An 18811-nucleotide genomic window follows, 5' to 3' on the forward strand; every position below is an offset into this window, starting at 1 on the left:
GCCACTGTGTCTACCATCCCCTCTATCATAGTCAACCAACATGGTGGACGCTGTGGCTACCATCCCCTCTGTGTAGTCAACCAACATGGTGGACGCTGTGGCTACCATCCAATCTGTGTAGTCATCCAACATGGTAGACACTGTGGCTACCATCCCCCTGTGTAGTCATCCAACATGGTGGACGCTGTGGCTACCATTCCCTCTGTGTAGTCAACCAACATGGTGGACGCTGTGGCTACCATCCCATCTGTGTAGTTATCCAACATGGTAGACACCGTGGCTACCATCCCCCTGTGTAGGCAACCAACATGGTGGACGCTGTGGCTACCATTCCCTCTGTGTAGTCAACCAACATGGTGGATGCTGTGGCTACCATCCGCTCTGTGTAGTCAACCAACATGGTGGACGCTGTGGCTACCATCCCCTCTGTGTAGTCAACCAACATGGTGGACACTGTGTCTACCATTCCCTCTGTGCCGTCATCCAACATGGTGGACGCTGTGGCTACCATCCCCTCTGTGTAGGCAACCAACATGGTGGACGCTGTGGCTACCATCCCCTCTGTGTAGTCAACCAACATGGTGGACACTGTGTCTACCATTCCCTCTGTGCTGTCATCCAACATGTAGAACGCTGTGGCTACCATCCCCTCTGTGTAGTCATCCAACATGGTGGACGCTGTGGCTACCATCCCCTCTGTGTAGCCAACCAACATTAAGAGACCCTGTGGCTACCATTCCTTCTGTGTAGTCAACCAACATGGTGGACGCTGTGGCTACCATCCCCCCTGTGTAGTCATCCAACATGGTGTACGCTGTGTCTACCATCCCCTCTGTGCCGTCATCCAACATGGTGGACACTGTGGCTACCATCCCCTCTGTGTAGCCAACCAACATTAAGAGACCCTGTGGCTACCATTCCTTCTTTGTAGTCAACCAACATGGTGGACACTGTGGCTACCATCCCCCCTGTGTAGTCATCCAACATGGTGGACGCTGTTGCTACCATCCCCTCTATCAAAGTCAACCAACATGGTGGAAGCTGTGGCTACCATCCCCTCTGTGTAGTCAACTAACATGGTGGACGCTGTGGCTACCATACCATCGCAATAAGTTTTAGATTTGAAACTGAGTGTAAAGAAACTGGCAACAATGTTATGCAATATTATAATTAAAATCATTGAAGATTAAAAAGCACTGTTGGAATGTTGTTACCTGTTTCCTAATTGTTAGTGATTACCTCGCTATCCAGACATGATAGCAATGTAGTGGCTGCCTTACTGTGTAGACAGACGAAGCTGTTGACTCTGTAGCCAGGCACAGTTTTCAGATGAAAAATTTGGTTACATACTATCTTGAACCCCAGCCCCACCCCCCCACCCCTCCCCCCACCCCACCCCACCCCCACCCCCACCCCCACCCCCAAATACTAAGACCCGCCTGCCCAATAATTTCAAAAGCCACTGCCTGAGAACCAATTCTATTATTTTTTTAAGCCTTAATGGTAGCCACATTCTATTACGATCCAAATTGGTCTGAGTTCATTCTCTGTGGGGACTCGTCCCAGACGATGACTGCTGTAACACAGATCTCAGTTCCATCAATATCTGAAAGATTTCTGGTTTTCTTTCAGACGTCTCTTAACGAGGCTGCAAGGGAGTCACACTTCACTTCCCTACCAGTACTTTTGGAGGATTTTGTCAAGGATCATGGAGGCAATTATAATCGTAAGCCATTTTTCTCTTGTACTGGCACTTTTAAGGATATAGAGTATTTATGGAGTATCAATTCAAGTTGTAGGGAGTAACTAGTGTGCATCTCATAATGTCTGGTCTCAAGATGAAGGGGGTGGCCATTAGATTTATGACTTAGATTGGGAAAGGAGATGCGGGGTAGTATTTTATCCTGTAACCACCCTAGAGAGATAACAGCAGTCACTTAATGCTGATTGTCTGTTTTAGAAATCCTGTATTATCATTGGTTAATGACACATTGCGAGAACTGCTTTTCCCCATTCATCATGTTCATTAATCTTTTTCCACAAACAAATTTCTTTCAATCGAGACTTGTCATTTACAAGAAAAAGGATTCTACAAAATATAATTTTTATCAATCTAAATGAAAGATTTTACACACGTGTGGTTTAAAATTATGGACTACTCAAAACAAAAAGACTGTTTAAGATTTGTAACCATTAAATTTTATAATTTGAATAAATCCTCTGCTTATTGCATTTATTCACCAATGTCTACATTCCTATCCCCGGTAAAAGTGAATGAATGATCTTGTGAAGCTTGACATAAATGTGCTGAAAGAATAGTGAACATAACATATAGCCACTGAATAGTTTTATCTGATGGAACACTGTCAACATGCGTTTGTATTAACAATATATATTTATCGTCAAAATTCATTATATTGCTTCAATTGTTAAAGAATTGATGCTGTTCAAACAAACTATATCGCATTTTAATACGGAAGCCTTGTGTTGAGTTTAGACTGTTTGTGATCTGGTAAAATTCCATGAATTCAATGTTGTAAAATGTGACTTTGCCTGTTATAAGAGTCAACAGTTTTTTGTTTTTTTTGTAGCTTCTTGTTTTAAAACTTGATCATGGGTCATGAGAACAATAGACTACTTGTGACGAGAAATGATGGATTATCTGTCCATCGCGTTAATGTTGAAAGTCCCTCACCAAGGGACAGATGGTCCGTTTTTCATCTCTCGTAAATTGTTGTCTATGTGTTCCTTACCTGAGTACTTGTGCAAGGTAAAAACGTGTTCTACAGGAAGTGTCTCGTTAAGTCGGGGATCAAGAGGAGTTAAATGGCCATGCACCTGAATTAAGCATTTCCTGGTGTGGATTTGAAAATTAATGTTTTTTTAATGTTAGTTTGTTTTGCTTGTTTGTTAGTCTGGAACAGACAATATGTTTATTTGCCTCTTTATGACATAGTCAATATTTGGCATAGTCAACAATGTCTATCAGCGTGGTTCATGTTGAAGCTTGTATTTAAGTATAGACCAAACTGTGAACATCCTATACAAATACTACACACAAATGTGTAAGCCTATAGGAAAGTGCTTTTGAGCGTTTGAAGGTCAAAGTTATTGAATAATGATTTTGTGACATATTGGTTGAAAGGGATAGTAGGCTTCATTCGTTTCTACCTGTAGCACAGAAACAGCATTCTAACTTCTTCTTTTGTGTTATTGTTTCAGGTAGCAAGGCTGATGCAATTCATGTAGTGATAGATCGGCATGTAATAACGGGCCAGAACATACAATCAACACTCACAGCAGTGCAGAACCTCATTCTCATGTGTTCCCAGAAGTAGTGTCTACACAAGGGTGTCTTCAAGTGGGCGACCAGGGTCTCAGAGGGGGGATCAAGACAGGGTTATGGGGGGACGGCAGTATACAAACAAGAGTGTATGCAGCAAGTCTTATGTTGTTTTGTTTGGAAATACAAATAGATTGCATATAAAGTGTGTGTCTTTTGTTCATGATCCTACATATTCATCATCTCACATCATTCCACTGCCCACCGCTGATGGAGGTCACGGTGATTGTGAGGAGATAATATTCACGTCCCAAAATCGGGACAAGAAAGGGTGTCAGTATGTTGTCCCGATAGTACTGTCCAGTGAACTTTCTTGCCCAATATGGCTTGGGGTTCGCTCAGGCATAGTGATGCCACCCCACACATCTGCCGTGAGGTCTCTGGTTGGCTTGATGTTCATTTTGACGTCACTGTACACGAACACACCTAAGAAGGAAGTGCAAAGTGATTTGGGACTCATATGAAAACATGACACATGACCAGGGATGATTACCACAGTTTTGATGATACGAGTGTACACACCATTGATGTCTGTGGGCAATAAGAAGGTTTGTAAGGGGCGGCACAATACATGACTGTCGAGCATGGGGATGAGCAGCATTTGGCGATTTCTTATCACCTGACCAGTAACTCTAACTACAGTAACTTGATGAAAGTTTGAAGAACTTGATTCGCTTTTTGAGCCCGATTTCATAGAACCCTGGTTTCAGATCAATGAAGTCTGTACTATTGTCGGGGTCGATCATCAGTATTTTGGGTTCGTTGGTACTTTTGTTTGGTGTGTTACCAGGGCATGTGGTTGACCTTGTGACCATAGTAGGCCGTCCCACACTGGCAGAAAGTATGCAGACACTATGCAAGTGGCGAGCCGATCTTGTCTCAAAATCATGTATCGTTTCAGCTGTTGACTGATGCAAGATACTATCTTGACTACCTTGTGTGGACTCAGTGTCTGATTGCTTGAGAATCCATAAGTTCCATGGGATCCTAGCTAGCCCTCTAGTCCCTTTCATGTGTTATTTTGCATTATCAAGCTTGCATAGCTGTTCATATAGGTTTTCCAATGAGGACACACAGATTGACGACCCAATTGATCGTCAACTTCTCATAGAATCTGATCTTGTGTTGGTAACTCTATTGTATGCATCCTTCATGTCCAGCTTGCATATGTGAGAGAGAGGCTTTCCATCTTGAAATGTTCATAAGAAACACATTTACTTTCTTCAGATTTATTATAACATATGTCACAAGAACTGCAATAGGGAAGCCATCAGATTAATACCCTGAAATATCTTCTCTATCGCCAATTTCAGCAAATTGTTTTTAATCTTCCTGTTTAAGACAGCTAGATTCTACTGAATTAGACTTACTTGTGGAGGGGGGTTGATCTGAGTTGGGTCTTGCATTAATTCTGTCTGAAAACCCTTTATAGTCTGAAAAATGCAATGTTCCTGTGTATTTTTTACCAATTTCTATACCTTCAGACTTTCTATTACTATTTCCACTAACATATGGTTTGGCTGTCCAAGATGAACGATATTCAGAATCATGTTTTCTTGAAATTCTATGTCAGAATTAGCAACACCTGAGTCTATCTAGTCTAATCTAGACCTACCAGGACTGACTCCCCAAGTCTCTTTTTATTTGGAAGTTGTATGAGCATCTTGCCAAGAATTTCCCTGGCTTTCCCTTTGTGTTTCACCTCAGTGAGGAGTGTGTCCGAAATGTTTCACCTGAGTATCAGCAAATCTCTCATCATGCTCTTATAGCATCTTGTTTTGCTTTTTAAGGGTCTTTAGAGCCTGTGAAAATTTATGGACACATTGGCCTATCCAACAAGGCAAACTGACCTTTCCACCATTTCTTTGTGTCTTGCAATTCATGTATACTAGGAATATATTGAAGGGAACACCCAAATTTATTCAGAAATGATGTGAAAAGAAATAACATTGTGGAGATCATTCTTCATATTGAAGTCAATATCTGGTCTATGCCCCGTGAGCATTGATGCAGGCACAACATCTTCTTGACATATCATACTGGATATCAAATGCCGGATTGTCTCCCCTGTATCCTTCACCATTCTTCTTGTAAGGTCTGCCCAAGCTGTTGCCAATTCCGGGAATGCTGAGCTCGCTTGCAAGCCCTTTGGCCCAGAACAAAGGTGTTTAATCTATGACCAGTCTGGATATTTGGCTGGCCAGTGCAATGTTGTGACACCTTGCTGACTCAGACAATCGACCGCAACACAAGCTCTTTAAGGACGTACGTTGTCATCCTGGAGCTCAAAGTTCTGACTTACGTCCTGGGCAAATGGACTGACCACTGGACATAACATTTGGTCCTCATAACATTGACCAGTCATGTTCCCTTGCATGGTCATCAGATCCTTCCAGTTGTTGTATGTGATGCCAAGCAAGACCATGATCTGTCCTGCTCTGGGACTGCTGCCGGACAGCATGTCTTTCCACTCCATCTCTAAACACGTTGTCTGTCATTGGTAAAGCATAAACAGAACCTCAATTCATAAAAAAACTTGATTTCAGCCCTGCAGTTTTCAAACTGTTTTGTATCATTGATGTCGAAAGTCGGATTCCTGTTGACGCCCTGAAGCTGTCCCTCAGTTAGGATGCAGAAATGAATCTGTTCCTTAACGCAGTGGAGCAATGGAGTACTCTTTCTTGACCTTCATCTACCCACCCTAATCTTAACCCCACCCGTTTGCCCCTATCATTCCATCAGTCGGGATATCATACTGTTAGATTTACCAAAGTGTCTGGCAACTGCATTCAGTGATTGGCCAGTTACAGTCATGCCAATTGTGTCCCATTATTCATTTTTTGTCATGTACACTTTTGGACGCATTTTCCTTCTTTTTAACCGATCAACGAACAGTATGGTTGTGACGTTTATTGGCACACGCCAGTTACCAGGATGTGTCTCTGTGGATGGCATGCTATACATGTGCAATGTGCAAAGCCTAAGCAAGTTAGCCATCAGCTATATTCTACTCATGCAACGAATATAGCTGTAATAACAGGGGTTCCCTTAAATATTATTCCTAGAATATATCCGGATCTGGCAGAGCCTTTCTGCGTCCGTGTCTCTATCTCACCATAGACAAGGGACACATGACATTCAAACATGCACTAAATGAATTGCTTTGAGAATTCATGTTTCTACTTGAATGAATTTTCTTTGGCCTCAAAAAGGTCATGTAAGTACCCTTTTCATTCGTGAGTGTCCAAACAATGCCCATTAGGCAAAATATTATCATATACCATGTTTTCATTTAACACATTTTCTGTAGTAAGAACTGAATGTGCAAGTTTTTAGCTAAATTATGTGGTTAAGCCCATGCATCTGGTATCTGATCTGTATCTTGTTTGCAGGTTGAAAACAGGACGTAATCTTGTTTGATCTATCTCGTTTTGAACTACATCAAAAACTGTTTCTCGTAAATGTTTTACTCAGAGAAATATTCACTTATTTGTTAAGGTTAAACCCGGATATCATAATTTTGTTTCAAGCAAGAACCCTTAGCTATAAAAACTCTTGATTAGCTGATAAATATATTTTTACCAACACTGTCATGATGAACAAGGGTTTATGGGTAATTTAATCTCGTTCTTGTTCACAGTCAAGACCATAACCTTTCAACTTGACCTATTTTTAGCATGAGCAGATGAATACATAACTTTCACATCTACAAGTGTATTTGTGCTGTGCAATTATTATAATTGTCATCTTATACCTCTTACAGTTTGTATCTCTTTAGAAATTGCTTCAGAATGAAATATCAATCTCAAGTTTGAATTACATTTTTTGAGAGTAAACGGTATCCGTTGTTTTGTTTTTTTGTCTGGAATAGCCCAGTCATTTCTGTAGTCAAGATTTTTGTTCAAATTGGTTTCTAAAATATTATGCTCAGTAGGAGATGTACCCAGAGAAGTGTCATCTGCAAACAATCTTGTTGCACAGTCAAAATAATCTGCAAACAATTACTCCTTATCAAGAACATAATTAGACATATGTACTGAACAACAAAAGTTCCTGTGACATTGAATAAGATTTGATGCAAAGTTATGTTTTTTTACCAAATCTGAAACAATTTCGGTTTGCAACAGATAAAACACTCCTGTAATTGTTCAAATGGTTTAATTTGCCATACTGACTTCAGAAAATGCGTGATTTCATTAAAAAAACCATGAACAAGCCAAAATATCAATTTACAAATCAATAGCGTGTGTGTCCACCTCTGGTTGCGATCACATCTTCATCTATTGGAATGGACCAGGCAACACGCAAAGTCCTGTGGGATATCTGTCCATATCTGCTGGAGCATGTTTCGAAGTTCCTGGAGTGTCTGTGGAACACATGGTTGACGTCGAAGGTGCTGATCCATCTCATCCCACATGTGCTCGATTGGTGAGAGATCAGGGGAGTAGGCCGGTCAGGAGATGACATTCACGTTGTTTTGTTGAAGGGAATCCTGAACCAGTCGAGCAATATGAGGCCGGGCGTTGAAAGGTAATGCCTGGGCCATGACGACGCAAAAACGGTAGAACAACAGGGCCGATGATCTCGTTGTGGTAGCGCTGTCCATTGAGATTTCCCTCCACCACTATCAAAAAGGTCCTCTGACTTGCTGTAATCCCACCCCATACCATAACGCTGCCGCCTCAAACCGATCTTCTTCCAAGACACAATGATTGATGTAACGTTCACCTCGACGTCGGTACACTCGAATCCGTCTATCGCTGTGGCTGAGATGAAAACGAGACTCGTCTGTGAGTAGAACTTGTCCCCACTGCATAACCATCCAGTGTAGACGCTGTCTGCACCAGTGTAGACGTGCGTGACGGTGGTTTCATGTCAAACTGGGACCTCTTGTGGGTCTTCTGGTGACAATCCCTGCACATCTGGTTTGTGAAGATATTCGTCGAAGGCCAGGGATGCTTCTTGCAGTCACTGTTGCTGGCTGAAATTGATTTCGTAGGTGTGTTGTTCGAATCCAGTTGTCTTGTCAATTATTGGTTACGTGTGGCCTGCCACTCCAAGGATGGTCTCTGACTGCATTCGTCTGTTGCCAACTTTGCCAGAAACACCAAATGGTGTTTCTGTGGACCTTAAATTGTCTCAATCCTGCTTCAAGCATACCAATGGCTCGCAGACGCTCATTTTTGGACAGGCGTGGCATTTCGTGATGTTGAATAATTGTGTAATTTTTTTGTTTTTCTGAATGGTTGTTGTCAGCAAGATGCTCAACAATGCATGTGGAATTCCGTTAATGCACATGTATTTAAACCCATTCTTGGATAGTGAAAAGATTGGTGCTTGCATAAAAGTCAACTTTTGCATGGAATGCATACTTTTCTGTAGCAGTGGCGTTTTTGTGACTTGATTCCATACATGTACTACAATATTGAAAACCAAACTTTACTTGTTTGAAAAATACACTAAAATATTGGTGTCACAGGAACTTTTGTTGTTGAGTATACTTTAAAATTACACTTTTAAACATATTAAACTAATTAGCGATATTGGTTCAAGCATTTTGTTACTTTTCTTGTAAAGCCGCATGTGCCTCCTTTCACATGTAGGGATACAGACTAGTAAAGAAAAGACAAAGTGGTTTTCTAATCGAATCTGCCATTTCTTTCAATAAATTGTGGCTTATTCTGTGTCATGTTGAATAGTACCACAAGTAGTGTTACATTGTACTTCCAGTTGGTCTTCCGTGATGGTTGCAAAGAACCTAACATACGTATCAGGGTCCGATTGAATCTCATTCCATTTCCCTTTGGGTGGTAAGGTTTGGGTCTTACCCTTGTCTTTTCCATCAAGCTCCACACTTTCTTAATCAGGTGACTGTCAAAGTTGTAACCTTGATCTGCACGTAGTCTTTGAAGAAAACCATAGTATACAAAGATGTTGTTTCATAGAACTTCAGTGGGTCTTCACAGTCATGTTCCAAGTAGGGTATGCTTGAGTATTTCTCGTGAAATGATCTATCAGAACAAGAATATGCTGATGTCCTCCCTTTGACATCTCCAATGAAAAGAAGTCGATGCACACTACTCAAGAGGCTGACTGATATTGATGGATGACCTCTGCCTTCTGTTCTTCCCTAGCATCTATCACAGCACTTGATCCACCGGTCCATATTATCCATTTCAGGTAAAATCTATTCTCTCTTCTGAGCTTTCCTAACGCACTCTTAATGAACTCTGCTGAGAAAAAAACGCTACTTCCTTTCTGCTACGTCTTTGACTAATTCTGTACATCAGAACTAATTATGAAGTTGGATGTGACTGTCTTATTTGATAAGACCTGTAGGAATGAATACACTGTCTGTAATCTGTGGGGTTCTGGATTCCTGTCATGTGTTTTCGTCTAATCCCTTAGAGTGAAACTGGCTTGTACCTGTGTTCATGGCCATCTTTCAGTTGCTCGGAGGCTTCCTTTTCTTACTCCCTTTTGCTTGGAGCAACTGCCTGTGATAGAGGCCAAGCTGTATTGGAAAAGATATTTACATATCTCCTGTAGTATCCAGCAAATACAAGGAATTGGCGAACCTTGGAGTTGGACGGTTCAGTACCTTCTTAATCTTTTATGTGGCAGTCTGAACGTCTTCTGCTTAGACCATGTGACCAACAAACAATAGTTTGTTCTTGAAAGAAGTCTTTCCTTGGATACCAAGTTAAATCCACTTTCTCTCAGGGATTGGAGAAGCCTCTCTACTCGAATAAAAGATGCTCTTCCAAAGTATGCGAAAACGCAATGAGTTAATCCAAATATATCATTCAGATTTTCAAATGAAGATCTCCTAACATATATTACACCTGACACTGATTTATAGCTGGGGCCTATCCGAGTCTAAATGGCAAGCTACTGTATTTTTAAGACCCAAGAGGTCCAACTGTAAAGGGTGTTCTGCTTTGTGATTTTCCTCCATCTCACCTACAATGCTTCATGTCCACATAGTCTGTCAAATATTTCTTCAACACGTGATAATGCATAGGCGTCTTTAACAGTGCAGTGGCTCCAAGCAAAAGGGAGTAAGAAAAGGAAGCCTCCTACTCAGCCAAAAATAGCCACCACTCCAGCATATAAGGACAGCATAAGACGTCCATGAGCTATAAAAATGGCTTATGATTCCCCAATATAGTGACTGTTGGAGATGGTGCTTCACTTCCTGAAACATAGCCCGTAGGATGTGTAGGCTCTGATGTTTCACATCAGTGTAGTGGCCAACATCTAAGTCTCTGGAGAAAACACATCACTGTACATCTTAAATTGCTCTTCACCCAAATTGTTCTGTACGAAATATCTTCACTTTGTCCAGTTGGGTGCTGGTTTGCTTAAGTGGCAATCTGTTCCAAGTTGATAGGTGCCTCTTTCATAATCTGGGCAGTCTGTTTCTGGAAAGTGATGGCCCTAGGGGAGACAACTCCTGTTTAATCACTGTCTCGGATGACTAACAATGACGAAAGTACTATCGGAAATGCTTGTTGCCTGTTAAAAAAAGGATATAATTTTTCACAGACTGTTGTTATTGAAATATCGAGTAACTACCGATCCCCCTACCTGTGGTTTGAAGTATTTTGGTCACAAGGAGGCCAATCGACAAGTTTACAGGAGACAAATTCGAACGAAAACAGGAGGTTCACATTAATTCTAATGACAGTCTAAAACGGACTATAGAAATATGCGCACGTGACTCCGTTACAATGATAATAATGTAGTCTTCATAAAACATCTAATCCACTCATAAAATTATTTGGAGAAATTTCTAGATGTGCATCTTCTGAAATGGCAAAATGACGCTGCGCTTTTTTTTTTTTTTGCTTTGTTAACATTGCTCCCATGATGCATGTTACATTACACTTGCATAGCCATAGCCATTGTACACGATATGGAGTCTGTACTGGGAAATGTATACAAGTTTTTCACACTTTAGAGAGATAGGGGGAAACCATTTATTAATTTAGATAGGGTGAATTACCGAACTGCCCAAGCTATGGTGTTTTCAATTCATACCATCAAGATGGGATTTCGATACACTGCGCGTGGCGATGACCGAGCAGTTTTCAGGGTAAAATATTCCATCCTGTCTATGAGGTCACATTATCTCCGGGTAATTCATAACTATCCCTGTCAGGGCGTCCAGATAATCTACCTTGATGAATCATTCCACTGACTACATGTGGCTATCGGCAATGGACAAAGAGCACCATCGTAAAGGTGAAGGTAATCGTGTCATTGTCCTGCACGCTGCAACCCCTGATATGGGACTTATTGATGGATGTGTGCTAGTGTTCGAGGCGAAAACGAAAACTGGTGATCAAGGAAATTACAGGAGGTGATGTGTTCATAGACTGGTTGGAGCTTCAGCTGCAGCCCATTTTAAACAACGTCAGCGTCAGTGTCATGGATAACGCCAGTTAATATAACGTCCGGGAATCAGATACCGTCGCCCAAACCATGAGTAGTCAGAAGGCAACCATACAGGAATATATGACATTGTCGACTTCAGACCATCTGAAACGAAAGTTCAACTCATGGAGAAAATTCGGCGGAATAAGAACCCTGTAAAGTACAAGACATGTGCTTGAGGCACAACACGGTCACGTTGTCTTACGTACGCCAGTCAGACATTGTGAGTTCAACCCTGTTGTGCCCATCTTGGCTGAGTGTAACGGGTTCGAAGCAAGACAAAACACAACAGTCATAAGTACAGATTCATATACGTCATCAGCGGAGATAAATGCTACCTCAAGAAACCATCTGAAGAACAACAAATACTTCTAGATTCCAAAACCGGAACCTTCCAATACTCATCCCGTTTCATAGCTCTTAACTATTTCATCATGTTTCCAAGCAAATATAATACTGTACATATCCTAAATTGCTTCCCATCAACGCATGTCAATTAAGTACAATAACAGCAATATTTTTACCAGCCCGAACACGGTGACATTTGCACCTGGGAGAATGCACGGGACGGTGTGAGGTCATCACCTCGGGACAGGTGTTAGGTAATTACCTCAGGTTACAGGCCATTTCATACATGCCTGACAACACACGAATATTTTCCTGTAAAAGTACATTTTAAGGGTAATAACAATGTCAGTTAGGACAGGCTAGATTAGGTCAACTCGCGTTAATTTGATATATGTTCATTTTAGAGTCCTATGACTCATATTTATTACATGAAACCAGAAAAGCAGTTTTCTAGTATTTCCGGCAGTACTTTAACAATAAATAATTACCTTTGAGAACTGGAGATCATTTCATTTGGAACTTCAATATACCCCACATAAGAATATGCTTCAACCATGGCACATTCAGTACGAATTAAATCACCTAAGGCCTTAATTTTGACAATGACAATAAACTCTCCTTGTGAAAACCTTTTGCATTAGTTTGTGGTGCTGTTTCTAAGAGCGGTCTTACCAATGATGATGATAGTCGGTCCTCTCCTATTTAAAGCTCAAGGTATCAGTGTACTGTGACTATAGACTCCAGGCTTTAGTTCAAAACAATGTGGTAGTTGTGCTGGGCTGCTTTGGAAATTACGTGGTTGTGCCCCAAATTAGGAAGAAGTGGTCTGACACATCCTTGCCTCCATAGTTTCAATCTTGGAAGACAGCTTGTCCACTACTCCCATCAACATTGCTACGTTACGTGTTGATTGAAATTGGGCCATGACCTTGGCAGGGGCAGATTTCTTCTGTACTCCCAGTTTCCTCTGTTCTTTGTGGTAATGTGCCCTCCTAATAGCGACTTGGAGCTGGTCGAAAGGCTGTATAGTGTCACATTTGTGACCTATTGAGTCCTCCAGTACTTGCAATTGTCTGAGCCCTGACTTGACAGTCCTGAGATCAGAGTCTGATGGACATCATGACTGATGGACTGAGTATACTCTTCAGTATTACGAACTGACATGAGTGAAGCAGTGTGGCCTAATCTCAATACGCCACGGGCAGCTTCACCCGTAAGGGATCTCCTAGGCAACTCTCCTAGGTTTCCTGCAAACGAAGCCTTCAAATTGGTATTGCCACACATCAAATGAAGTTTCGTCTTTAGTAGTGTGGTCACCAGAAATACAAGAAAAACGATGTGCTTGTTTGAAACTAAGAGTACTGGGCAACCTTAGGGTTGTGGAATTGCGTTGTACACTGGCTTCTCAGATGTAAACCGTGTAAACTGTAGGTGCCTGCAACTCCTGTATGGCTACAATACCTGCTACCCCATCCCTGACTTCACCCTCAGTCTTACTCTTTGGTGTAACACCCAACGTCTCAAATCCCTCAAGAAAAGAGGCCAATTCAACAGATGGTAATTGGGGCGTGAGAACAATGCAATGACACACTGACGAATGAGTAACAAGTAAAGGTAACAGCGGTACAAAGCACCAGCTTATGTAGCCTTGCCCAACATATATACTGATGGAAACAAGAGCCGAACAATATGTGTAACACTTTCAAGACCATCAGGAGAAACAATGCATAATTAAAATATAAGTAATGCAGTATGCAACTAAAGGTTTAAGGGTTTAGAGTTTAAGTTTTTCTTATTCAAGTACTGGTATCCAGTTTACGTTGGGTTTTTTAGTGTGTAACAAAATTAGTTTATTTCAATGTGTGGGTCAGTTAACTTCACCTGCCCACCCACATCATACTATTCCAAATGGCACACAAGACCACACATAAGACACAAGTCACAGTCGTGCAGAAGTAGTGCAAGCCCACTGTACCCATGTATATTAATGGTAAGATTACGTTAAATACTAAGGAGTATTGTGAGCACAACCTAACTTAACTGAATATATATTAGTATATGCCAAGACACAGTCTAAATCATACCACTACCTAATAGTAGAATCAACATTTTTATTCTTTTACAAAATACGTTGAATAATTAAACTAAATAATGAATTACTTAATTAGACTAGTCTAATTAAGAAAAGAAGACTCGTCAGAAAAGAAAACTAAGTAAACTAAACTTACTGATATTGACTAAATCAAGAGCCCTAAATACTAACTATTTACAGCAGCATGAAAGCACAAAAAGCATATCCAGTCTCAAACTGTCGTTAACAATATGGATGAAGAAAAAAACCTTATTATACAATAATGGCACTAAAGAATTATGAAAATATTAAATACAGCTGTAAATGTATAGTGGAGTGCAGTATCAATTGTCTAAATGCAGATGCAAGTGTCTCTGTTTACGTGTGACTTAAGTTAATGTAAACATATTTGCACATTTTCACACTGGGTCAGAAATGACTTCATACACTGTCAACGCAGAGTTTTTCGACGATGTTCCTCTCAGTCTCCTTGCTGACAAAAGCAAGCAGGGCCAGAGACAAGAACTGGGACTACCAAGGCTGACTATAGAAATGAGCTTACCAATGAGTTGTGTTTGTTTGTTAGCTGTTTAACGCCACAATCAGCAATATTCAACTTATATGTCGGCAGTCTGTAAATAATTGAGGCGAGATCAGACAATCCAGGGATTGATATCATGAGAATCAATCCACGCAATTGGGAAACCATGTGCAAGTGAAAATGTTAACACATTCACGTATTTAAAGAAATAAATGATAAATATTTTGATCTAGATTACTAGGGGGTGTATACAGGTGTAAATGTAGTGGGTGTAAACCGGTGTAAAGGTAGTAGGTGTATACATGTGTAAAGGTAGAGTGTGTATACAGGTGTAAATGTAGTGGGTGTAAACGGTGAAAAGGTAGTGATTGTATACAGGTGTAAAGGTAGTGGGTGTATACAGGTGTAAAGGTAGTGGGTGTATACAGGTGTAAATGTAGTTGGTGTAAACCGGTGTAAAGATAGTGATTGTATACAGGTGTAAAGGTAGTGGGTGTATACATGTGTAAAAGTAGTGGGTGTAAACCGGTAAAAAGGTAGTGTGTGTATACATGTGTAAAGGTAGTGGGTGTATATATGTGTAAAGGTAGTGGGTGTATACATGTGTAAAGGTAGTGGGTGTATACATGTGTAAAGGTAGTGGGTGTATACATGTGTAAAGATAATGGGTGTATACAGGTGTAAAGGTAGTGGATGTATACAGGTGTAAAGGTAGTGTGTGTATACATGTGTAAAGGTAGTGGGTGTATACATGTGTAAAGATAGTGGGTGTATACATGTGTAAAGGTAGTGGGTGTATACATGTGTAAAGATAATGGGTGTATACAGGTGTAAAGGTAGTGGATGCATACAGGTGTAAAGGTAGTGGGTGTATACAGGTGTAAAGGTAGTGGGTGTATACACGTGTAAAGGTAGTGTGTGTATACAGGTGTAAATGTAGTGGGTGTAATCCGGTGTAAATGTAGAGAGTGTATACAGGTGTTAAGGTAGTGGGTGTATACACGTGTAAAGGTAGAGTGTGTATACAGGTGTAAATGTAGTGGGTGTAAACCGGTGTAAATGTAGAGAATGTATACAGATGTTAAGGTAGTGGGTGCATACACGTGTAAAGGTAGAGAGTGTATACAGGTGTATATGTAGTGGGTGTAAACCGGTGTAAATGTAGAGAATGTATACAGATGTTAAGGTAGTGGGTGTATACACGTATAAAGGTAGAGAGTGTATACAGGTGTAAATGTAGTGGGTGTAAACCGGTGTAAATGTAGAGAATGTATACAGGTGTTAAGGTAGTGGGTGTATGCAGGTCCCGTAAGTGTAGTGAGTGTATGCAGGTGTAAAGGTAGAGATTATATAAAGATGTATAGTATCTGTATACAGGTGTAAAGGTAGAGATTATATAAAGGTGTGTAATGTGTATACAGGTGTAAAGGTAGAGATTGTATAAAGGTGTATTTTATGTGTATCCAGGTGTAAAGGTAGTGGGTGTATGCAGGTGTAAAGGTAGAGATTGTATAAAGGTGTATTGTATGTGTATCCAGATGTAAAGGTAGTGCATGTATACAGGTGTAAAGGTAGTGGTGTGTATACAGGTGTAAGTGTAGTGAGTGTATGCAGGTGTAAAGGAAGAGATTGTATAAAGGTGTATTGTATGTGTATCCAGATGTAAAGGTAGTGGGTGTATGCAGGTTTCGTAAGTGTATACAGGCGTAAAGGGGGTGAATGTGTAAAGGTGTATTGTATGTGTATCCAGGTGTAAAGGTAGTGGGTGTATACAGGCGTAAAGGGGTGAATGTGTAAAGGTGTATTGTATGTGTATCCAGGAGTAAAGGTAGTGGGTGTATACAGGCGTAAAGGTAGTGATTGTATAAAGGTGTATTGTATGTGTATCCAGGTGTAAAGGTAGTGGATGTATGGAGGTCTCGTGAGTGTACATAGGTGTAAAGGCAGTGGATGTATGGAGGTCTCGTGAGTATATACAGGTGTAAAGGCAGTGGGTGTATGCAGGTCTCGTGAGTGTATATAGGTGTAAAGGTCGTGGATGTATGGAGGTCTCGTGAGTATATACAGGTGTAAAGGCAGTGGGTGTATGCAGGTCTCGTGAGTGTATATAGGTGTAAAGGTCGTGGATGTATGCAGGTCTCGTGAGTGTATATAGGTGTAAAGGCAGTGGGTGTATGCAGGTCTCGTGAGTGTATATAGGTGTAAAGGCAGTGGATGTATGCAGGTCTCGTGAGTGTATATAGGTGTAAAGGCAGTGGATGTATGGAGGTCTCGTGAGTATATATAGGTGTAAAGGCAGTGGGTGTATGCAGGTCTCGTGAGTGTATATAGGTGTAAAGGCAGTGGATGTATGCAGGTCTCGTGGGTGTATATAGGTGTAAAGGCAGTGGATGTATGCAGGTCTCGTGAGTATATATAGGTGTAAAGGCAGTGGATGTATGGAGGTCTCGTGAGTGTATATAGGTGTAAAGGCAGTGGATGTATGGAGGTCTCGTGAGTATATATAGGTGTAAAGGCAGTGTGTGTATGCAGGTCTCGTGAGTGTATATAGGTGTAAAGGTCGTGGATGTATGCAGGTCTCGTGAGTGTATATAGGTGTAAAGGCAGTGGGTGTATGCAGGTCTCGTGAGTGTATATAGGTGTAAAGGTCGTGGATGTATGCAGGTCTCGTGAGTGTATATAGGTGTAAAGGCAGTGGATGTATGGAGGTCTCGTGAGTATATATAGGTGTAAAGGCAGTGGATGTATGGAGGTCTCGTGAGTGTATATAAGTGTAAAGGCAGTGGATGTATGCAGGTCTCGTGAGTATATATAGGTGTAAAGGCAGTGGGTGTATGCAGGTCTCGTGAGTGTATATAGGTGTAAAGGCAGTGGGTATATGCAGGTCTCGTGAGTGTATATAGGTGTAAAGGCAGTGGGTGTATGCAGGTCTCGTGAGTGTATATAGGTGTAAAGGCAGTGGATGTATGGAGGTCTCGTGAGTATATATAGGTGTAAAGGCAGTGGGTGTATGCAGGTCTCGTGAGTGTATATAGGTGTAAAGGCAGTGGGTGTATGCAGGTCTCGTGAGTGTATATAGGTGTAAAGGCAGTGGATGTATGGAGGTCTCGTGAGTGTATATAGGTGTAAAGGCAGTGGATGTATGCAGGTCTCGTGAGTGTATATAGGTGTAAAGGCAGTGGATGTATGGAGGTCTCGTGAGTGTATATAGGTGTAAAGGCAGTGAGTGTATGCAGGTCTCGTGAGTGTATATAGGTGTAAAGGCAGTGGGTGTATGCAGGTCTCGTGAGTATATATAGGTGTAAAGGTCGTGGATGTATGCAGGTCTCGTGAGTGTATATAGGTGTAAAGGCAGTGGGTGTATGCAGGTCTCTTGAGTGTATATAGGTGTAAAGGCAGTGGATGTATGCAGGTCTCGTGAGTGTATATAGGTGTAATGGCAGTTGATGTATGGAGGTCTCGTGAGTATATATAGGTGTAAAGGCAGTGGGTGTATGCAGGTCTCGTGAGTGTATATAGATGTAAAGGCAGTGGATGTATGCAGGTCTCGTGAGTGTATATAGGTGTAAAGGCAGTGGATGTATGGAGGTCTCGTGAGTATATATAGGTGTAAAGGCAGTGGGTGTATGCAGGTCTCGTGAGTGTATATAGGTGTAAAGGTCGTGGATGTATGCAGGTCTCGTGAGTGTATATAGGTGTAAAGGCAGTGGATGTATGGAGGTCTCGTGAGTATATATAGGTGTAAAGGCAGTGGATGTATGGAGGTCTCGTGAGTGTATATAAGTGTAAAGGCAGTGGATGTATGGAGGTCTCGTGAGTATATATAGGTGTAAAGGCAGTGGGTGTATGCAGGTCTCGTGAGTGTATATAGGTGTAAAGGCAGTGGGTATATGCAGGTCTCGTGAGTGTATATAGGTGTAAAGGCAGTGGGTGTATGCAGGTCTCGTGAGTGTATATAGGTGTAAAGGCAGTGGATGTATGGAGGTCTCGTGAGTATATATAGGTGTAAAGGCAGTGGGTGTATGCAGGTCTCGTGAGTGTATATAGGTGTAAAGGCAGTGGGTGTATG

General features: G+C 41.3%; 1 protein-coding gene across 1 annotated transcript in view; it reads left to right on the forward strand.

Moving 5' to 3' along the window:
* Positions 1–3449, forward strand: part of LOC139467005 (glutamine amidotransferase-like class 1 domain-containing protein 1) — a 29668-nt gene extending 26219 nt beyond the window's left edge. Inside the window, exons 6-7 of the mRNA XM_071248712.1 lie at positions 1633–1726; positions 3223–3449. Of these exons, the coding sequence (XP_071104813.1) occupies positions 1633–1726; positions 3223–3338 (210 nt within the window). The 3' untranslated portion in view covers positions 3339–3449. The remainder of the gene's footprint in view (positions 1–1632; positions 1727–3222) is intronic.
* The last annotated feature ends 15362 nt before the right edge of the window (positions 3450–18811 follow it).

This window comes from Haliotis cracherodii, unplaced genomic scaffold, assembly GCF_022045235.1.
Source record: "Haliotis cracherodii isolate W230 unplaced genomic scaffold, xgHalCrac1.p SCAF_19, whole genome shotgun sequence".
NCBI classification, from domain to species: domain Eukaryota; kingdom Metazoa; phylum Mollusca; class Gastropoda; order Lepetellida; family Haliotidae; genus Haliotis; species Haliotis cracherodii.